At 36.6% G+C, this 23,192-nt stretch overlaps 1 protein-coding gene across 1 annotated transcript in view; it reads left to right on the plus strand.

Annotated features, from left to right (window-relative positions):
• Positions 1-23,192, plus strand: part of REV3L (REV3 like, DNA directed polymerase zeta catalytic subunit) — a 113,083-nt gene that overhangs the window by 23,603 nt on the left and 66,288 nt on the right. Inside the window, exons 2-4 of the mRNA XM_058802076.1 lie at positions 18,177-18,366; positions 19,731-19,805; positions 21,233-21,393. Coding sequence (XP_058658059.1) covers positions 18,177-18,366; positions 19,731-19,805; positions 21,233-21,393 — 426 coding nt within the window. The remainder of the gene's footprint in view (positions 1-18,176; positions 18,367-19,730; positions 19,806-21,232; positions 21,394-23,192) is intronic.

Below are 23,192 nucleotides of genomic sequence, written 5' to 3' on the forward strand. Positions count from 1 at the left end.
CAGCTGTTAAATGCATAATTTGAGTAAATTTTAGCATGATAAACCAGTTTTTGAGATGTGCTTGTTCTTAGAAATGTATCTGATTAATAATTCAGCATGTGCAGGATTGGATTCTTTCAGCTGCTTGTGACTAAGAGAGAATGCCAATACAGAGTGCACTCACACATAGCTCAAGGCATAAAGGGCAAGTGGCTTCTACCTTCTGTCTGCTCTTTCTGGTTCTAAGAGAGAATGCTGTCGTTTATAAAATAAATGTGATGCGATAGAATTTATATACTTATTTATTACTTGTTTCTTTCTCCCATTCAAACAGGATAAGCCATGTAAGGTAGCATTTTGGCCAGTGGCAAAAGCACAGTGTTTGGGTTCATAGGATCATTGGGCTTTACTGTTTATCCATTGTTGTTTAACATTTCTGATGCTTTTTGTATTTTGGCAGATGCTATTTTCTTGTTTCCTTTGTGTGAGGAAACTCTTCTCCAGAGGGATGTAAATGACACATGAGACACCTTTTCAGGTAGTGCTGGATCTGGGTAGATCTGCTGAAAGATCAGGCAAGTGCATCAGCATAATAAAGCCACTGTTTAGTAAATACAAGTGTAGTTTGGCAAGCCCAGTCTGTTTTAATTCAAACCTCTTTCTAGCATATAAAATGTAACACTGTAAAAAGCAGCTTCAGGAGAGCACAGCATCAGGCCAGATGCAGTTTGCTTCTGTACTGTGTGAAATAGAAAGAGAAAGCCTGGGCTCTTCTTTTCTGATGCAATTGTATTTTTGTTCCTGTTAGTGTTAAGCACTTCAACATCAAGTGTTCTGATCATCACAATATTCTTTGAAAGAGTTATCTTTATTTCTAGACAGACTGAGTTATTTATGGCAATACAAGTGTTTCCCTGGTATTGATTTGATTTATGGCATTAGGAGGCCTTTCCTGGCATTGCCATTGCCTTGTCTCTTTTCGAAAGCGTGAGCACTCATTGCAAAATATGGCTCGGTATTGTTTTGGAAACAAATGTTTCCAAATAGTCAGACCCGTCCACTGAAAGAAGCTTCCATGCCTTTGGAGATTTCTTAGTTGTACTTTGCACAACCCATGTTGATGAAATACAAGTCAGAATGAATCACTGGAGAATTTTCAAGTGGAATTGAGAGATGATTGTTGTGGTAGAAGGAGCAGCTGACATCATCACATTTAGTGCAGGATCCTCACCAGTCACAGAAGGATTGGGTCTCTTTAGACAATGGGCTTCATTTGTTGAAAGTAGATGTCCTTCACTGAATATTCACCAAATTCAGTATGGCTCATTTATGTCCATCACAGGGGAACCATTCCAGCTTGAGTGAATATTGTGCTGGTCGATTCCCAGTTTTTAAAAGGAGAACTGAGAAAGGAAGAGAGTATTTTTCAGATCACTACTTTCTGGCAAGTGCAGCTAAGGGCTTAGTAGAGAGGACTTAATACTCTTTAGTAGCAAACTGTCAAGCACTATGCATTGTATTTCTCATAAAGCTTAATAGCATGGAATCAGTATTATTTGTTTGGCAGTGTAAGTTGCATTTGGTGTTTCTGATTTGACATCACTGGCTTTGATTATTTAGCTGAACATGCTCCTGACAAGACTTTAAGGAGGTGATGTCCATTGACCATTCCTCTATTTAAGAAAGGCAGTGAAATGTATAATTTAATTTTAAAAATTTAAAAATATCACAAAGATATGATTCTCTGTTTGCATTTATGGGCTTTTTGTCTTTGTGTTACATATTTCTGTGTGGATGGTAATCGGAAGAAGCCTAATTTATCTGGTGAAAAGTAAGGAAACTTAGAACATGGTAGAAAATATTGGAAGTTTCTTAGAAAATGAATCTTGTGGTGACAGCTTGAAATTTCCTCCAACTTATTCAAGTTTGAGTGCATATAACATGCCCCTGTAAAATATATTTTTAAATTTACATGGCAGGGAATAGTTTTTTGCTTTCTTGCTGTTTCTGGAAGTAGTTGTTTGTGCTTCTGAAACACTGAAGAAATGTTGTCTACAAAACCGCTGTCTTAATGTAGGGTGAATTACCTGTTGAAGGGGTCCAATCTGCTGCTAGTCCCCTTTGAAGCAGTATGGTGCTTAACTCATTAGACTGCATGAATCTCATGCTTAAAAAAAAAAAGGTTGGTCTCTGGACCAAGAAAAAAGATTCATCTGATTCATAGTAGGTCTGTTCTTCTGACAATTAGACACATGGAAATAAAATACTTTCTTTTTCCCCTCCCTCTCTTCAGGGAACAGCAGTAGAGAGGAGCATCTTTATGTAGTCAGCGTTGCCACTAAATATGTGATGCAAGTTTTGGTTGAAGTACACATAGCGAAATGAGTCAAGATAGGAAACTGCAGATAAAGAGCCTCACACATATAGACAGGATTCATGGGCCCAAAAATCCAGGCAGGTAACAAGAGAGCTCGTGTTGTTTAAATATGGTGTGGTACCTACATGAAGAGTAGTAATTTTACCCATGTACTGTCTTGAGTCTGCTTATTTTTGCAGTGATTCTTCTTTTGCTGAAATTATTTACTTGGGACTAGGAATGTTTTAAAAATCACTTTGACTGTATTAGGTCCATTTGAAGTTAGACAGTCCCTTATTATATGTGGTTCCATTAGAAAAAGGAAAGTTACTTTATGCATGTTTGTAGTATACACAGGGGGCTTGTCTGAACAATTTTTTTATAAGCAATGAACTACAAATTGGACTTTTAAGCACTTTTAAAAACTAGAATAAAGCTACTTTAGAAAATAGCCTGTTTTGTAATACACTTCCCTAGAGCTATATATCTTCCAGTTGAGTGCAGATGTTAATTATTAGTTGGTTAACCTCAAACTTCTTTGGAGCAAAAATGTAAACCTGGTCACATGGCAAGCCACAGTGTTGATTTCTATCATCAGTACTTCTTAAAAGTTTTCTTAACAATAGTCTAACTTCTTTCCAAATGTTTAAATAACTTTACATTCTTTTGCATGCCTAACTGCAGATTGTGGTGGGTGTGTCTTGAATCCTGTATTGGGTGTATTCCAGTGAGATTGTTTTTGTTCCACTTTTTAAAAGTTATTTGATAAATCATAATTCTGACACAGTAACTTTGTGCAGATTTGTTTAAATCTCCAATGCTGAGCCAATTTCTTCTGCTGTAATTTATTTGTGAACTTTCATGCATATTTATTTTCTGTAGATCTTTGTTTATAAGTACAATTACCAAAACTGGCATTGTTTCATTTGTGGAAAGACAATTTATTGCTGTATGATACTGTCATGTTTTCATTTTCTTTAATTGTTTTAATCAGTTTGGGAATCACAGCTGTGATCTGAGTAGTAGCTATTCACTAAATCTGTCTTTAAATGGTGCACTTAAAACTGTACTGATTTTTATTAATTTCTGTTATATTGTGCTCCCATAGCCTTACAGTGTGAACACATGATTTCACACTGGTCTCTTGTTCTGCCCATTTATGTTGTCCAGGAAATAACTGCAAAGTATATAAAACTGGTACATTTCTTGATTGTGAACAACACCACCACCATCTTTTCTTTTTTTAAATATGAAAAAGGGCAGAAATGTGACATTCACCATTCAATAGCCATTGTCTTACCTCTAGTACAGTTATAGTAACATTAATATAATTGCTTCCGTTTTAGAAATACTTAATTTGTTTTACACTCTGGATTAATTGGTTCTTTTTCTCCACATGAAACTCAAGTCATGTGATGTGGTTTACAAGTGATAAGAAAAATAGGATTTGTGTCTTGAAAATGTAGAACAAATCCTTTTCTGTTTTATTAGTGTTTGGAAGTTACTTGCTTTCTCAGTCTAGTTTGCCAAAAATACTGCAAAATACTGGCTGTCTAGCTTGCTTTAGAAGTAAGAAACATTTAAGAGATGTTGTTTGCTTAAATATGTTAGAGCAGTTAGTTTACTGGTATTTTCTTGTATTTGCAGAAGATAGTTGCTTTTCATCTCTCTGTGGAAGGGGCACAACATAAAAGCTGTATGTGTGTACCAGCCATTCCTTCCCACTTGTAAGAATGTGGCAGTATAGGAATTGTTTTCCCTTGGCTTTTAAAGTAGCTAACAATTAGGTGATAGTTTGGGATGCTGCATATGCTGTCTATTAGCTGACATTGGTACTGTATGAAGCAAGAAGCACAGCTGCTCTGTGTGGTTGTGTGTGCTGGCACAGTAAGTTGTGCAGTTGTGGTGAGCCTGGGGAGCTGATATGTGTTGAAAGGGTAATTGTTTTGCAGGATGAGTTTTTAGCCAGGTCAGTGTTCCAGTTCAGTTCCTAGTGCAGATTTCCCCAGTCTTGTTCAGTCTCAAAAGAGAAATGGAGAGCAGGAGCAAGACCAGATGACTTGGACAGCTTAGATGTCATCTGATTTTGTCTCTACTGTCCAGCCAAATTGCTTTTTCTAAAGAATGACCTCTCAATGTTATCTCTCTCTGCATAAACACCTGGAAGGTGTTTTTGTATTGAAATTCACGGAGTACAAAGAAGATTTTGAGATTTGTTTTGTTTTTTTCCTCATGCTGTATTTTGGATTTTGTCTTTCCCTTACCTTTCTTAGAGACATAAAAGGACAAAAATTAAAAACTGAGGAACATGTGTAGCAAACTTCCAAGTTTGTAAAACTGTGTGTTATTTCACTTCTTCCTAGGTATTGTTAAGGTTAAAAATGGGTGGGAGAAAGAGTAGTATCTAAACATTGAAATGTTTTCCATTTCACTGTAATCTGAAAACTCAAAAATCCAAATGGACAGTTATATGTGCTAGGTTCAAATATGCTGTGATGTATCTATTTTAAAAATTTACTTTAAAAAGTTGTAACTTAAAACATGCTTATCATTCAATAGTAATTCATAGGTAATATTTAAATAAATTTGACATTTAAATTTAGGGGGAAAAAAAAGACCAGTAAGCATGTCCTTTACCTCTAACTTGAATGAATTCATGCACCTTTATAATGTAGTTTCTCATATGTGGTATGAGAAGGGAATCTTTGGTACTTAGCTATACTATTTGCAATCAAACTCTACTTGTAATCTCACCTTTTGATGCATTTGCTGAAGTTGATGTGTGCAGATGCTGAACATGCAGTACTTTCATAAAACTGGTTTTAGATTAATGTTTATAGGGAATCTAGTACATTATTCATTCCGGCTACAAGGTGACTCGTGCAGTTGTTGCTCTTACAGAGCTGGAATTAAATGAGAAAGTATATATTCACTACAAAGGACAGCATACAGCACTGGCTGAATCAAAGTTGTTTTGTTTGCCAGGTTTGCTCTTTTTGGCCTGGGCTGATTTTGATTGAGAAGGTTAAATAGTGATAGATGTCACTTGTGCTGAGGCCACATGTCGGTCACTTTGTGTTTGGTAGGCATTTGTTCTCAGAACTGATTTGTAAGAGCTGATGTTATTTCTATAATAGCAAGGCCTCTGTGTCATGATACCATTAATTCCTTTTTCTTTATGTTTTGGTAATATATTGCAGTTTTCTGCAGTTTTAGCAGCAACCTTAAATTTTATTAATTTGATACTTTCATCTTCAACATATTTACCTTTTATGTAGCTCAAATTTTTTCATCATTCAGTGTCTTACTGTTAATTGGCTTGCTTGTTTATATTATTTATCTAATTGTAGTAAATCATTGGAGGTTTAACCTGAAATGTGAGCTACACCTAAGCAAAAAATGAGAAATACAGCTTTATGGAGCCTTGGAAACACCAGTGTAAATTTGGACACAGACTTTTGGTCCTTCTGTGACTTGAAACAATGAACAAATGACTTTAGGTCTTCATCTAGATCAGCAAAGTCTGACAAGTGGCATCTGCTGGTCAATTCAAAATGGTTTTTGGCTTTCATAGAACGGTTTGGTTTGGAAGGGACCTTTAAAGGTAATTTAGTCTAACCCTCTTGCAATGAACAAGGACCTCTTCAACCTTCAGAGGTGCCAAATTTAACTAGTTCCCCTCCCATCTCATCTTTTCCTCATCTGCTATAGGAGTTCTGGAGTCTCTGTTTATCAGTGTTGCATATAAATTCTTGGTTAAAAGAACACCAGGGTTGCAGTCACTAAAAAAGGTGAAAATATGCCAGAAGTATTTTTCTTTGTGTGAAACATTAGGATGATTTTCAATAAAGTGATAAAACACTATATTTTCTCATTTTCCCCAGCAATTAGCACAAGGTGCTCAGTGACTCTCACCAATTATTCAGTGAGTAGGCATAATCTTTTTTTATCATCCCCAGTCACAAATTCAATCCACATTACACATTCACTCTGAGAGGGTTTTTTCCTTGTAATACTGATGTATTTACCTTTTTTTTTTCTTTTGAAGTTATCTGCAAGTCTGAGCTGTGGTAATGATAGTAACTTGCATATGAAAAACTGAGATTGTAAAATGAGAAGACTAGGTTTTAATTTTTTAAGCTTTTGTGGGGCTTCAGCCAAAAGTTATGCTTTGAATTTCTGTAACATTAGACTGCTTAATGATTTAATTAGGCATAGAACTATTTTGCTGTTTTCTAAACCATTTTAACTGTCTCAATGCAATAAAGGCTCCCTCTGCCTTTTTAACATATGACCTACTCAGCATCCCAGTAAAAATTCCGAGGGAGAGGTGGGAGTGCTCTCTGTTTACTACAGTGATATTCATCTGCCTCAATGATGAACCTTTCTGTGTGCGTTGGTGTCTGCTTCATTGGCATGAATTTCTGACTGCTATGACAAATGAGACATGCATTATGCAGGTAAATAATTCAGCATGTTGTTCTGACTTGCAAATTCCAGGTCTTTGCTCTGTATCATGTGTAGCTAAGGTTTTGTGAGACAGTCACTATCAGTTGTACAAATACACTTTAATAATATATGTGAGGAGTCCAGGGCTTGACTAGTAGCGCTTTGTTCTGGCACTCACTAAGATTTCTGTCAGTAGATTGGCCCTGTTCTCCTCCAACACCAACACCTCCCACTCTGACTTTTTTTTTAATCTCTGTTTACCTGTTTGGGCCTTCTCTTCATGCAGAATGTAAATTTTGGGGTTTTTTTGGAAGGGTTATATTGTGGTGGTGGTTTTTAGGGGCTTTTGTTTTTTTGTTGTTTTCTGTGCTAACTGGATATTAGCTATAGGGCTACTGAGAACCTAGGGAGGGGAAGTCTTTGTATTTTAATGCTGTTATTTTGCTATTGATGCACATTTTATTAATGCTATTAGACAAAACCTCAAATATTGCTCAAATATTATTTTTATTTTTATTTAAAAACTTGTTAGTGTCTCAGTCACAAAGGCTACAGTCTTAAGGCTGCACCATGAAGGGTTTAGGTTGGACATTAAGAGAAATTTCTTCACAAGAAGGAGGAGGTTGAGCATTGCAATGGGCTGCCTAGGGTGGTGGAGGAGTCACTGTCCCTGGAGGTGTTTAAGGAAAGACTGGATGACACTCAGTGTCATGGTTTAGTTGACACGGGTGTTTGATCATAGGTTGGAGTTGATCTTGGAGGCCTTTTCCAACCTAATTCTGGGATTCTGTGACACTGCCTGTGTATCACTGCTATCATAGATTTGGGGAAAGGGAGGTAAGAGAATTCAAATCTGAACAGAGCTGTGAAGAGATTAAGTAATCCTTCAGCACATTTTGATACTCGCTTAAAATGTGAAACTAGATTGCTGTCTGATTTTTTGAGGGAGACCCTTTGTTTTCAGTGCAGAAAAGTAGCCACTGGTTAGTTGTGCTGTGCACAGAATTTCAGCAATTCAAAATACAAAAGCCAGTGAGATGACCTTGTAAAACAGGAGTATTTGGGCTGGGTGACACTACATCTGCAACAGATATTTTTGAGTAACACTTCAAAACATTCCCTAAAGAATGCAGATACTGCTATAAATACATTGCCTTGGCAAGTGAGGCATCCAGTCTACACAGGTTTTTACAGCCACTCTGAAGGCTGCTGAGTGTATACAAGGCAACCACATGAAATGATCTATACAAGGCAAGCAGTCTTTGGATACATACTTTCTGTAAAGTGCTCAGATGTTTAAATTTTTTTGCTGTAGCACTGGAACAGAAAAAGATTTTGTAGTTCTAATCATGTGAAGAAGTAGAGCAGTGTGTGTGTTCTCAGTTAATGATGGTGACAAGCCTAAGATAAGGATACTACAAAGTCTGGGCATTCTTTGCAGAAACAAAGGCGTGGAACAGGCAAATAACCATGAAAGCCTTGCAGTGCTGCCACTAGACTTTACAGAAGATGAAAAGAGGGGGATGGGTGCCTAAGTCAGGGTGAGGAAGGAAAGTAGTATGTTGAAAAAAACCCCTAAAATAGGAATTAAGATACTTAATACTATTGCAAAATGTGTAGAATATAATAGCATTGGCTGTATTACTGAAAGAGCATTCATTTACATATTTTGTAAAACAGGAAAGAAGATGGCATAAAAATAGCACATGTAAAGAATGACAAATGCTGTGCCTGCATGTAGCATCTATCGACTTCAGTCATGTTTTAGTGGGCGTTTAGGTCTTTGTTCACCTGGAAATGCGTCAGTGAAGACCCTGCATGTTAGTGCCCACAGATAAGGGTGTGGCAGACACCTGAGGACGGTATTTGCACTAGAGGGCAAAAAGCTAAAATGTTGATTCTTTTAAAATACTGTAGGAAAGCTCCAAAAAGAGTTCATTTAATTTACTTTTGGTTTCAAGGTCGTTTTTTCTTCTATGAGACTCTTACCCTGCTATGTCTTTTGTAAAGCAAGGAGGCTATCTAATATATTGACAGGCAAAATAAAATAAAACATTACTGTAGTGTGATTTCCATATACTGTGCTCTTTAGTGTGAAGGAAAACAATTTTAAAAAATACTGAAAAATGCTGTAATCTGAATTTTTTCTAATGCTGCTGTTGTTTCCACTCTTTGAAACTACTGTATTTGCACTTGCACAGTACCTCTCAAGTCAGTCCTGACTATCTGTTGATGATAAGTATAATTATTGAACAACTGCTAAATTGAAGTTTAAAAATTATATGATCAAAAAAGGATTGGTAACATTTTTGTCTATGTGTGTGATGCAAACTTTAGTATTGCTCAGGATTTACAGTTCTGCTAGATAAATCAGGATTCAGACCACCGGTTTTTGAGGATATGGTTTCTCTAAGACACTTATGGAACCGCTCCCTCTGTAACTGGGTTATAGAATTGAATTTGGCTGAGGATGGGTTCATGGCACATCTAGTGCTGCTGTTACCAGATGAAAATTGTTTCACTTGCTTGAAAGATCCTGTCATGAAATTCTCTAGGAAAAACTATAATAAGGATTTGAGGTATGTGCAATCTCATCTTAAAAAACTTCAATGGATCTAGAGCATTTTATCTTTCTGTCTGCTTGCTGGAGTTTCTCCCCCACATGGAAGTGTCTTGAATTTTCTCCACCTTCATGCACAACCTTTTTTGGAAGACTCATGAATAGGCATATCTTTCACTAATATATTTTTAAGTACATTTGTTGTAAAGGATAATACTGTCTCCCACATTGTTTAATTATGTATTAACACAACAAACAGACAATATTTATACCAATACATCACTTAATGTAAGCTATGATAATAGGACTACTTTATTTTAGTCAAGTTTGTGGTTAAATATTTTAATGTTGCATTGAAAGGTTTTGTTACTTTGGTGATTGAGGCTGTATATTGTTTTTATTGAATTAAATCTGGTAGACTGAAACTTCTATTCTGAGTAAAGGTTTAAAGTAGAGATTTGCAGCTGTAACACCCTCTGAAGTTTTCTGGTGCAGTTAGAGATCACAAGGTAGAAGACAGGAGTCTGCTAACACTAAGACTTGCTTTACTTTGTTACCTTTACTGTCTGACATAGTATGTTTTAGAGGTTGACATCCAGAGAATCATTTCTGTTAAGTGGTTTGTGCTCAGCCAGACTTGACCAACAGCAAAATTTCCATCCAGCTGCCTGCTTGTGCAGCCCACCACCCCCAGTCTGGTAATGGAAGGGGGTAAAATAGGAAAAACAGAAACAGTAAAACAGTAGGTTGAGATAACAACAGGAAAGATGCTTACCAATTATCATTGCAGGCAAAACAAACTCTGTTTGGGAAAAAATAGCTGTTTTATTGCCAACTAAAATTGATTCAGGTAGTGAGAAAGAAATTCAAAACAGCACACCTTTCCCCCCCTTCCCCCAGGCTCAGCTCTGTTTCTCACATCCCCCACCCGTGCCATGCCCGCTCACATGGAGAGTGGCAGGGGGGTTGCAGCCAGTACACAATGGTGTCTCTGCCTTCTTCCTCATCATGGCTTTGCTCTTATGGGGGCTCTCCATGGGCTTCAGTTCCTTCAGGAATATCCTTGTGCTCCACTGTGGCATCCTCCATGGACTGCAGGGATTATCTGCTGTTCCATGGAGATGTTCCTCCTCCGCTTTTCCTCTGACTGTGGTGTTCCTTTTCCTAAACATGTTCTCCCAGGAGTGTCCCCAGCTTGGCTGAGGGACTCAGCTCTGCTCTGCAGTGTGTCTGTTGGGTCTGGCCGTGTCCTGCACAGCAACCCCTCCTCTGCCAAACCCTTGGCACATAAACCTGGAACACAGAGTTAGCAAGATATTAAGAATACAGTTTATTTCCTGGGTCATGAGATTCTGTCCCCTACTATTACTGTCACACACCACGTAGTCATTTCAAAAGCTTACACAGAAATTTGGAGGGTGTCTGTAGTAAGGAAGTACTTCCTACTAAGTTGCTACTTGTCCAAAAATTATAAGCCTAAAACATAAAAATAAAAACTTTTTGGTTTTATTGAAATGAAAGGGTATGTGTGATAAGGAGTACCAAGTGTTGCAGATTTGCTTATGAGTAGGCTAAGAGCAGTGCTTGTATTTGTGGAGCACATCCTCTAGTTTTCATCAGCTCAAGGAGTGGGCTGAAATGACAGTTACCTGCAAGTGAGAGATCTTAATGCAGATACAAACCCAAAAATTTCAAGTAATATTTATAGAATTATTTAGTGCCATTTGAAGAATACAGAAAGAGAAAACAAACAGAATGTGATGTCATTTCATTGTCAGCATAAAATAATGTGACTCATGAGTGTATATACTCTACAGTGTGTCATTCTGGGGAGATTACACAAGCTTGGTGTTGTCCAGGAATTTATAGTCAGCATTGCTGAAAAGTGTCTATGAAGGATTATACTGATGAAAACACTGTTAACCTTACCACAAGGCCAGAGAGTTTTTGCCTGCAGTTTAGAGTAACAAATAATTTTTGGTAATAATTTATGGTGCTTTTTATCCAACTAGCTCTGCAGCTGACAGAAAAATATCTGTTGAATAAGAATGTTTTAGTTGCTTTTGTGTAGCACAGGACAAAGGGATGAGTTGTGGCTGGAGCAGTGCACACACACTGCAGTATTTAAATAGGAAGATGAGCCTCCTGTGGAAGTGAAAGTTCAGTTACTACAAAAACTTTTCTTTGAATATCTGTCTGTGCACCAGTCTCCATTTACGTGTGACTTGTGTAATTTGCACCAAGAGAGACCAGTAAGATTGACTTGTGTGGCAGTGTCAGTCTTTAATGAACAGTTGAGGAGGGAAGTGGAAACCAAAAGGTGTGTGACTGTTCTGCCCTCCTTTTTTATTACTGACTTGTTTCTTCATATTTTACAGGATGTGGTGCAGTACACCTCATCAGTTTACCTGAGACTAGTAAATACACTCTTTTCTGTTCAGCTGTGCTTTGGTCAGCGTGGTCTAACATAGCCTGCCTGTGTTGCTTTCATGTGGTTGTGTTTCTTACCAGAATGGCAGCTTGGACTGGGCTGCCAGCCTGTGAGTGCCAAGAGCTCAATCAGTATGATAGCTAGAGTCTGTAGCTGGGGCCAGCTGCATTTCCCTCCTCTGTGTGTTTTAGCTCATTTTAGCTGGCTGGCTTCATAGTGATTTTTGACACAGTCTAGAAATAGTTACTGATGTTGTCCAGCTGCTTACATGAGTAATCTGTCAATAGAGGAAGCAAGAATAATATTTTGTATGGGGTTCATTTTATAGACAGATCCTTAATAAGTGAATACCTGTCCTCACCTTGTATGTCTTAAGAAAAGAAGAAAATAACTATGGCTGTTATAACTCACAGTCATCAGCTTGAAGAATGGTTTGTACATAGCTTATCTTTGCTTTTTGAGATGCTTACTTTCTTTGGTCTCCATTATTTCTGGAGATACTTTTAAACTATCTTATCCCACTCTGGACTTTTCTGGTTTTAGTTGGACTGCATAACAATAATTTTTTTTTGTTATATTTCAGTTATTTTTGCTTGGTGATAACAGTAGGGAGTAGATGTTCCTTTCTGCTGGATGTACCTTTGCATCCTATAAGCAGCTAGGCTTATCAGTAGTACTTCTGAGGTTGTTTTCTAATGTCTCAGCAGTAATTCAGAAAAGATCCATCCTAATCAATTCCAGTCAGGAGGAGGTGGTTTTACGGAGATAATCAGAATATCTTCGTTGAGTTGATGTATTAAATAAACTGTTTCAACTTTTGTGCTTTTTCTTGGGGTTTGCTCATTGTTTATGTGTAAAAAAATGAATGCCTCTCTTACATATTTGAAATTGACTTCTGATAATATTCCACTTTAAAAATTGCATTTTTAGAATTCTTTTTACAATAGAATTGTTAATTTTCCAATTCTCTGTAGGCATCACTATTTGCAGTTCATTTTTCAAGTGTTTTTGAATGTAAGTGGTTCAAGAGTTAGTTGAAAATACCAATTTTCTTTTTAAGATTGTAGTGTCATGTCTTTTGATTTATAATTATTCTGCTTTACTGTTGCTGTTAAAGGGAAGAAATCTGTTATTTTTTCTGCATCCTGTAGTGACACTTGATATGTTTGTGTGCATTCTTCTTCTTATACTTGCCCATGCTTAGTTAGTCCTTCCACTTTACAAAACTGTACTTGAAGTACTTCTAACAGATTGCAAGTGTATGAAAAACCATTTGTCTTCCGTCTTCTGCATCTCTTTATTGATTCCCAGCCCAAATTTCCTAAAATCTTAGGGTTTTGCCATGCTTCTAAATGCTGCTGTAATTTCTATATTACTCCCACACCATTGTTCCCTATGGCTTTCCTTAGCGTCTTATAATGGGATCAGCTTGTTCTGTAGCAGAAATATCACAGCAAAATATGACTGCATGTAGACCAGTGTTGAACTGTTCTCTGAAGTAATATTTATCTAGATTTGGGTTTTGTTTTCTAAATACTAAAGAAGACATCTCTTCGGAATGTTTCCAGCACTGAGTTCCATCAGTGAGGATTCTGTAGTCAGTTTCTAAATTAAGAATTACAGGAGAGGAGCTATACAGCTTTGAGTATCATTTATGAAAAGTTAATTGAACTGTACCACAACTGTAGAACATGTTCTCATTCATTATTGGAAATTAGAGTAATCAGAATGGATTCACTCAATGTAAATCATCCTTGGCCAACCTGATTGCCTTCTGTGGTCATCTACATGCTTTGTTCAGACAGTTCTCCCATGAAACTGTAAGGCTTCTGGAGGAAATAAATGGAGACAGTATCTACAGAAGCTCTCCCCTTGATGGAATATGAGCCAGCAGGTAGTCATATATGTGTGGAATTCCATTTAGAACAGATAGACTTCTGTTTTCTCTTGGAATGTATACATAGATGTTCATGTGCTCCTTTTCTGTCTTATTTGCAAACTTTATTCCTGAACTGGACAATTAAATAAGTTGCCTTATTAATAATGTTCACATTTTTCTTTTGTACAGAAATTTGTCCAATTTGATCTTGGTGTAAGAAAGATTTAGAAGTTTAAATCAAAGTCAATGTTTATAAATGATGAAAAGGCACTTCTCTGAGGACACTTGAATAATAATTCTCAGATTCTCTAATTTCTTGTGCTGTGAAATTAGGTGTTCATAAGCTTGGGCAAGGGGCTGGGCAAGATGACTTTCAGAGGTCCTTCCAGCTTCACTCATTCTGTGTAAATTGCATCTCAGTTTCATCCCTACCAGATCATTCGTCATGGCTGAGCATTTTGGTGGTCAGAAGACGTCAGTTCCTGTATCTTTGCATTGCATTATCATTCTGGTTTCAGTTCTCTTTAGATAATATTGATGTTTTCTATCTTAGGGTTGCTACAGATTTTTCTTGTAATACTAGAAATTATAGAGTAGCTGAAGGATTATGCTTGGTATATGCTCCTAATAGTAATGTATATGGTAACCATCTTCCAGAAAAAATACCAGATTGACTTTCTTAATATCTCTCTCTCATGGGTCAAGTATGCAAAATGCTTTATTTTAATACTTCAGTAACATTTATGCCACTTGCTTTTAGAAGTATGGGTTTTGCAGGTGAGCTTTCTTTCTATGCTGTATGAAAATACTGCATTTGTATTATTTTTGAAGTATTGATTCATAATTATTATTATGAATATTCATCCATATTGATGTTTAGTTGGCAGTGTCTTCTTTTCAGAGAAAATGGCCAGTTTGCTACTTGAGTATCTCATAATATCTCAAGGTTTGGTGTATTGCCTTTTTTCTATGTTACAGCAGCAATTTTTGTGTTCCTTCATTTACCACTTCATTCAGTGCCTTACAAAGACTCATAATTAAGCCTCAGCTTTACTTATAGGTGCTTTAATTAGCAGTCTCTTTGAGTCATACTGAGGTGCTTGATCTGCAGGTGATTCAGCCAGCGCAGACCTCATTCTTTCAGGCCCATGAAGAGGGCACAGAATGAAAACATTTCTGTTGCTTGTTCCATCAGTGGCCAATTTTGTATCCAGAAATTCTGTGGAGAGCAGTCATATGCAGAATCTGCTGTTGAGCATCCCTTCCACTGATTCTACAGATGTGAAGAAACTGATGAACAGATATAAAAATAACATCATCTGGTCACTGTAAGTGGGTACTGTAGCAGTCATTGCTATTCTAGTGGCACAAATTTGTTTTTCTGTATCTCCAAAAAGAAACAGGAGCATAAGATTAACATATTTAAACCATAAAACTCATTAACCTTTTCCCAAGCCAAGTTTTTAATTCTTGTAAATTGGCAGGTCTGTGTAGCCTGAAATCCTCAGTGGGCAGATCTTTTTTCTCCTTGTGGCTCTATTGGAAAGAATCCACTAGAATTTTTAATGGGTTAGTGCAAACCATGGTTGCTACTACTGGAGTCTGGGCTTCAAACTCAATACCATGATATTTGGTGCACTTTGATGATTTTACCTAAATGATGGAAATACATGACTGTTCTTAACAGGGTCAGACTTCTGATCATGTTGCTTTTAAGTAAAAATAGCAGTATAACCAAATATCACGATTAAGAAATCAATACTATCAAGGATCAAAGTAAGTAGCTGTGTAAACCCATGTAACTTGACTGCTGTTAGCCTAATAGGAGTCTTAGCTCAGCAGTAACTTGTTTGCTTTCTTGGCAGAATCAAAAAATGAAAAGCAGCTCAGGGTGTGTATTCTGTAAGATTTCCCTGGAGTTAAGTGGCAATTTGACTCTGTTCAATCCAAAGCCAGTGTTTTTCATGGGTTTTTTTGCACATAAAGGGGAGTACAGGGGAGGGAACAGAAGGAAACTTTCTTTGTACATGTTCTCATTTTTATTCAACAATAAAAGTACATTTTCAGTTCAGCAAGAATTGTTAAATAGCTGATTAACTTGAAAGGAACCTGAATTTAAGTACAGTAAGTGTAGACTGTGTCACCGTTCTGTTTATTCTCGTGCTTTGCAATTTTGTCCTAAATTATGACATAAAAAACTAAGGGATCATAAATTAACTCCAACTCAGAATACTTGGACAACCATTAAAGCTAAGATATTTTTTTAAATATGAAAAAATTTATGCTCTTGAAAGGAGTCCATAGCAAGTAGTGCAAATAAAATGTATAAGCACAGAAATGATTCTGACTGATGAGTTCTAGAAAGCAAACACCTGAATTTGTAAAATTCATGGGGGTATAGACATGTATATTTGTATATATAGAAATTCAATCTGTATTTCAATATCAAATTTAGCTTGGGGTGAGTTGGTTTGTTCACTTGTTTTTTTTAAGCTGCAGTGAGCATTCAGACAAATTACTTCATGAACTAGTTTAAATTTTCCCCTGAACATGATCCTGGGATACATTTAAAAAAACAAGAAGAACAACCCACTCTTTCCAGCTTAGCAACAAAAAGTAATAAAAAAACCCAAACTCAAATCCTTCCCAAAACCAACCAACCAAACATGAATAGAGAACCTGTAGGATTTCAAAGAACTATTAATTTTCTGATAATTATATTTGGATGAGGGACTCCTTTATTTCAAAATCAATCCTAAGTACAGCCATCAGTATACACTCAGATTTGTTGGTGACCTGGTATAGAAAATAAATGGTTTGCTACCACTGTACAAATCAGTCCTCTCAGTTCACATGCCACTGATAGATGATTTTTTTCCATAGTTTTATGCCATATAAAGCTTTTACTGTCCTTTGTTTTTGGTTTTTAAAAAAACCTCAAACCTGTAGTTCTTAGTTTCTTTAGTTTACCATTTCTCTTAATGAATTTTTGTTTGAAAAACATGGTACATAAATAAGAACTTTATTCTCCTGAAATACCTTAAAAAACATGGGCAGAATTCATAGATGGTGACTTCAACATTATGAATGCATATACAGATTGTATTTCAACATTGATGAGGAGACTTGATGGAGCTGACATGCCAGAATAAAATTCAGTTCAGAAAATGGACTTGTAGTACCATTTTTTTATCAATTTCTTTACTTCTAAACATAATTCAAGAACAACACATCTGACCCCAGTTTTAAAAGAGTCAAAAAAGCTGTGCTGTTAGTGGGATTCTTGGGCATGTTTTTCACAGGTGTAAAAGATTTGCAGGCAGTCCCCAGTCTGAAAGTCTTGTTATCACTGCACTTCAGCAGGCATAAGCTGTCTTCACTGGGTGGCCACTGGGACATGACTGAGTGTAAATACTTCAGGCAAGCTCCACCAGCTAAGAAATAACCTCAGTTTGAAAGAGTGGGCTTTTAGAAGTCTTTTCATTGGTCTTGTGGATCAGTGAAGTTGTGTTCCCTTTTCGTAGCATTCATCTCCTGGGTGATGAAAGCACAGCCAGTTTTGCTGTCCTCATGCAGGGAGTTCATCCAAACAAAATGCAAAGGGATATGTGCTGCCTGTCCTTGCGGTGGTGGTTGTTAGTCAGCAACACATGCTTACAGTATTTTCCTGTGAAAGGTTTTCACTGGCCACTGAGAAGTCATGAATGATTTTGGGGACTGAAAAGGTGGCAAATGGATGCCACCAAATGCATGCTTTGTTGCATTGTGGTGAGAAAAGAGCAGATAACATGCATTGTAGTTGAGACTAGTCCCCCTAAAAATGTGGTGGGTTTGAGAGGCCCCAATCTGTATTACTGTACTGCCTTGTGTGAATGAGAAGCTCAGACTGGTCTAGCACGAAGGTTTTCATGGTGTGTCCTTTCACTCTGCTCTTGCTGCAGACTCACAGAAACTAATGCTGAGAAGTAAGTGTGTTGTTAGGAGTCTAGAGATTTGCAGATAGAGTAGAAATCTCTGAGGGATCTACAGATGTTAAATGTTGAAAGTTGCCTGGTATTTTTTCCACATCCCAATTTACACCCTAATAACTAGAATACTGAATGGCCTCATAGGTGCTCTGGATGTTCTTTTTAATTTCTGAGATTATGTAATTGCTACTGAGAACTTTTCACAAAGGCTGAGAAACTGTTAAGCATCCAACATTTATTCAGTATGCAGAGGTAATCTTAGAGAGATGTTGTGTTGTTTCTATAAAGAAAACAATTAGTAGTGGATTCTATTACACAGGTGTAGTCATGGGTATGTCAGGTAACCACATCTGTTCTGTTTTGGTTTTGTCAATGGATCAAGTGTGAGAACTGCTGTACATTAGTACCCTTTGCTTGAAACACACTTGCACTTGCATCATAAATTTATCCTGTCTGAAGAACCTGAAAGTAATATGAAAAAACTCAGATGTAGCAACTACTAAGAAGAAGAAAAAGTAGTCATTAGAAAATAAATGTTTACCTTTTGTTTTTAGGTCAGAAGACTTGTCTCCACTTGCATGGTATCTTCCCTTACCTCTATGTACCGTACGATGGTTTTGGACAGCATCCAGAGTGCTACCTTCGTCAGGTGGCGTTCAGCATTGACAGGGCACTCAATGTGGCTTTAGGAAATCCATCTTCTACTGTCCAACATGTTTTCAAAGTATCATTAGTGTCTGGAATGTAAGTATGACCTGTCAGCAGTTCTGGTTGCTTGTTTTGAATAGCTTTTTGCAGTTGTACTATTTGGACTTGGATGATTGCAGTGCTAATCCTTTTTCATTTTCCACCCATGTATGTCTTCATACAGCGCTGTACAACTTCTTAATTATTCTTCTCACTTGCTTTGACCTTAACACAGTTAACATGTTTTCCCAAAAAACCTTCTTGACACAACCATTTTTTCCTAGCTTGTATCCTAGTGTCTATAATTTTGCAAAATCTGTTCTTCTTAGCTTTTTCTGTCTCTGCTGTTAGAGCAGTACTTTCCATGCAGCATTTCTACCTCGCTGGATTATTCTGTGTTCCCTGAGACCAGGCATGTCTTCCAGGAGCCTGAATCTAGCTGAATCTAGGTGCTCTTTTTTTTTTTTTTTTTTTTTTCAAATTAAATTGCCCCTATGAGACTCTCAAGTTGTCTTTATCTGTCTGATTCTTACAGCAGCACAGGCCAGGAAGTGTGGAGGCCCTTAAACATTCCTTTATTAATCTGTCAAGATGACCACTGTGTTTTATTTGGTGTAGCTGTCTATATTGAGTGTTAGCATTTTAAGGATTCTTTTAGTTAATTTTTATTTAACTTGCACAACCAAGGGTTGAAAAATAAATCATAATGAGTAATAGGAGAATATCCTTGAAGAGCATAGGTAATTGAGCTACATGCATTCAGTTTTTCATCTTCAAAACTATGTAAATGCTAATTTTCAGTGTTGTGCAACACTATTTTATTTGCTTTTTTCGTGCATTTCTGAAATACATTCTTTCTAATTGTTTAGGTGTAGGAAGTTAATATTTCTGTTCCCAGCCAGTTTTTGTGGCTTCTAGATATTATGAGTAAAGTGGCTGCAATAACTTGTTTTTATTTTCAGTCAGAACTTTCTGATGTTTTTACAGTAACAAAGGTCACCTACCAAATTTCTTGATATTGTTATTTTTTGTAAGAACTATATAAATTGTAGTATAGCTGTTCATCTCAATAGTGAAAGCTGGGCAGAGGAAGCTGTTGATGACAATCTTTACTTGAATAAGTGAGAAAAGAGCAGGTAGTAATTAGGAGAACCTGCCTCTTTTTCACCTCTCTTGCCTTAGAATTTCAGAACAGTTGTTACTGAAAGTCAGCTGCTCATTGCCTCAAAGCAGCCTAAGAGTGTTTTGGGTGTTTTGTTTGTTTGCATTAGAGGCTAATGGGAAAGACCTAGATTAAATCCATCTTCATCTTTAACTGGGTGGATAGACATGCTTATTTAATAGTCCTTATAGTAAAATGTCATTGAATAAATGCCACAGCATAACTGGCTAGCTTCTTGCTTTTATTCCTTTCTCTTCAGGCCTTTTTATGGTTACCATGAAAAGGAGAGACAGTTTATGAAGATTTATCTTTACAATCCTGCAATGGTAAAAAGGTAAGGATCTTGAAGTACAAAGTTCTGTCTGGTTTCCTTGTATCTTGAATTAAAAAGTCAGGTTTGAAATAAAATTCACCAATAACTTAACAAAATCTCCAAAATTATTGTCTCATGGTTTTCAAAACACTATAAAATTTACCAATTTTAAACACACCAATAATCTTTTAAAGCAGTAGAATGTTAGAAAAGCAATACCAAAGCATGCTTGCCTTTAGTTGTTATGTGTTTACTGTAATTTGTGAACACTTAAACAAATTTGCATCAGCTTACTTTCCTGTAACTCTTAAGGAAAACAATGTAGCTGTCTCTCATGTGGCTTCATTTCATCTGTTAGGAAGTAAATTTTGGTAGGTTTTAGTTCCAGTAAAAATTACTAAATTTAAGATTTGCTTGGAAAACTGAATAGCTTTTGTTATTCGACAGTTTCTCTATTTCTCAGTAATGTTCTGCTGTATGAAAGTGCTGTTGATTTCAATCTTACTGTAGCTGCAGTAAATTTAAAAATAAATAAGGAGGAATTGTTTTCCAAGCATAAACTAAAATCTCTTGAGTGTGTGCTATTACATACTGTAACTTTTTTTTGAAAGGTCCAATACATGATCATAAGACAGGATTATCTGTTTTTTCTTCTAGGCAAGTGAAATTTTGCATTATTTAAAATTTCTGTGTTAATGGGTGACGGGAAAGTTGTTTCAAAATTTGGAGATCCTCATATTTGAATTGCTCCTATCCAAATAAGGACTGACACTTCACTGAAATTATTCCTTTCTTTTTTCAGTATAAAACTTTATTTTAAATCCCAGTTTGTTGCATTTAGAAATGCTTAGTGCTTTTCTTTGTTGTATAGTTGTATACTGTTAATTTGAGATAAACTTATTGTACCAGTTTACAGTTATCCAGATACTTGCAATTATTTTTTAGTGTGCAGCTGTTTAAACGAGAGGATTTGTCCTTCTGCAGAGTTATAAAATACTTCTGAGTATACAGTATGTAGCTTGAAAACCATGCAGGACATTATATGTATCATATACATTGTATATATGTCAATGAGAACTAGAGAGAATTTCAAACTTATTACTGCTGGGTAGGCATGCAGCTGCCACAGTTCTGTTGAAAGATTTCCTTGGCCTATAATGGCTTTTGGATCACTTGCAGAAATAGAATATTGTAGGATTTTTTTTTCAGAGAGTTTCATGGTTTTTTAGCTGAAAGATTCAAATCTCCTTTGCAACTTAAACAAAATATTGTATCATTATTAGCAGAGATAATTTTTGTTCAACTGTTATTGTGAAAACACAGTTCTTAAGTTAAAAATACAACGAAGGCAAAATTTAAAATGTCGATAAGTATTCTGTACTTTGATGAAGTCAAATATCAATATTGTCGTAAATAATTTTTTATTTGTGTCCTAATTTGTCTCTTAGAGTTTGTGAGCTTCTGCAAGGTGGAGCCATAATGAACAAATCTTACCAGCCTCATGAAGCCCATATTCCCTACCTCCTCCAACTCTTTATAGACTACAATTTATATGGAATGAATTTAATAAACCTGGCTGCTGTGAAATTCAGAAAAGCAAGGAGAAAAGGTAAGGTGTTTATTTCTTAAGACCAAATAATTGTTTTGAAGGCTAAAAGTTACATTTTGTACAAGACATCACTCACTGTCAAGCTTTTGCTTTATTTTGGCTGAATGAGTATCGTGTTGTTTCCCTGAAGTTCTGTGTCAAAACAAAGTCCATATGTAGCTTTTTTTCTTTTCATGCCTCTGTGTGGGGATTGAGGAAGAGCCTGCTTCCCAAAATGAGATGCTGTGTGTCAGGAAACGTGTTCTGTCCGCAGTGCAGCTGTGACCATTTCACAAGATGACCACACCTCTTTTCTAGAAGATGAAAAATTGTTGATGTTTAGTTGAAGAATTGACATGAAAGATAGCACAATAATACTGTTGTTTAATTTTTTTATGGTTTTGATTCTTACATCAATTAAAATTCTTTTTTTGTTGTTGTTGCAGTAGTGTCTTTACAAAATTATGGCTAAAGATTTTGCTCTAATCACAATCAGTGTTCTTAATTAAAATACTTGTGTTTGTGCTGAAATCATTTGCTCTAAGGTAAAATTTGAATTATTAGTGTGTGAGCAAAGGAAGCATTTTAAGAAATTAATTTGGCATTTCGGAAGTACCACTGACATAGAAATTAAGTTTGGTGAAAACATCCCTAATTCTTCTTAATTCTTCATCATAAAGGAGAGATAACAGTAGAAAAAGCATGCCTTTGGTATGTAACATTTAGTAAAATAAGTATTGATTACTTAAATAGTAATTGTTCCTACAGCTAAAGCAAAAGTTGAAAGGAATGGTGAGGTATTTTTCTGTAAAAAGGTAGACCAATAATCATGCTGAATTTTCTCCTTATTTTTATGTATGTATATTCAGATGACAGTGGATTAGCCCATGCAGTTTTTCTTGTTTAAAGGAAAACACTCTTTTCATGCCCAACAATAGGCCACACTTTTTGCTAGTGTCAGAACTGTAGGAAGGCAAAAGCTCTGCCATGGACAGAGCATTGTCAGGGTTTTCAGTTCTGAGGAAATACAGTCAGGTACCTTTAGTTCTCCAAATATTCAAATCAGCCTTCTGGAAACGTGCAATGGGATTGTATCAAATACTTGCTTCCATTCTTTTTCCAATGCTCTTTTTTCCCCCTTTTTCAGATGATAGATGAAAAATATAAGCTGTTTATATTCTCCTTCATTATTTATATATGGATGAGAAACTTAAGTCCTGAATGGGAGCAAAGGAACGGAAGAGGAGTATGGGCTGAGACCAGTGTACTTTAACTATTCTTATAGGGGAAGAATACAATAAAATAAAAGGAAAAAAATGACACTACTTTGTCTGGCTTGATCATATACTGGCTGCAGTGCTCCTAAGAAGATTGATTCTGCTTTGCATGGCTCCACATCACACATGCATCAGGAGCCTGAGCTCAGTCTGTCGGAGTCCCCAGGCACAGGATCACTGTCTATTGCTCCTGGCACAGCAGCCAAGCGACAAATGGTTTGTCCCTGGTGCAGCCTTACAGAGGCACTGCTGTCAGGAGCCTGTCCTTGTACAGCAGCCCTCTCTGAGCTCAGGCTGTTGGAGTGGTGTGGAAGCACAGCCTCTGCTTACACCTGACACACTTTACCTGCCTGTTCCTCACTCAGCCTCTCTGTTGTGGGAGTTCCTTTCAGTCAGGTATGGCTGTGTCACACAGGCCAGACCAAACACTGTTTCTTAGACAGCAGTAAAAGCCTTTGCCAAAAGATGTGCAACAAACACACTTCCCTTACTTCCCTTGCAGATGATATGAAAATGAGTCTGCCAGTTAACACATTTGTCAGT

Source organism: Ammospiza caudacuta, chromosome 3 (assembly GCF_027887145.1).
Source record: "Ammospiza caudacuta isolate bAmmCau1 chromosome 3, bAmmCau1.pri, whole genome shotgun sequence".
Lineage (NCBI taxonomy): Eukaryota > Metazoa > Chordata > Aves > Passeriformes > Passerellidae > Ammospiza > Ammospiza caudacuta.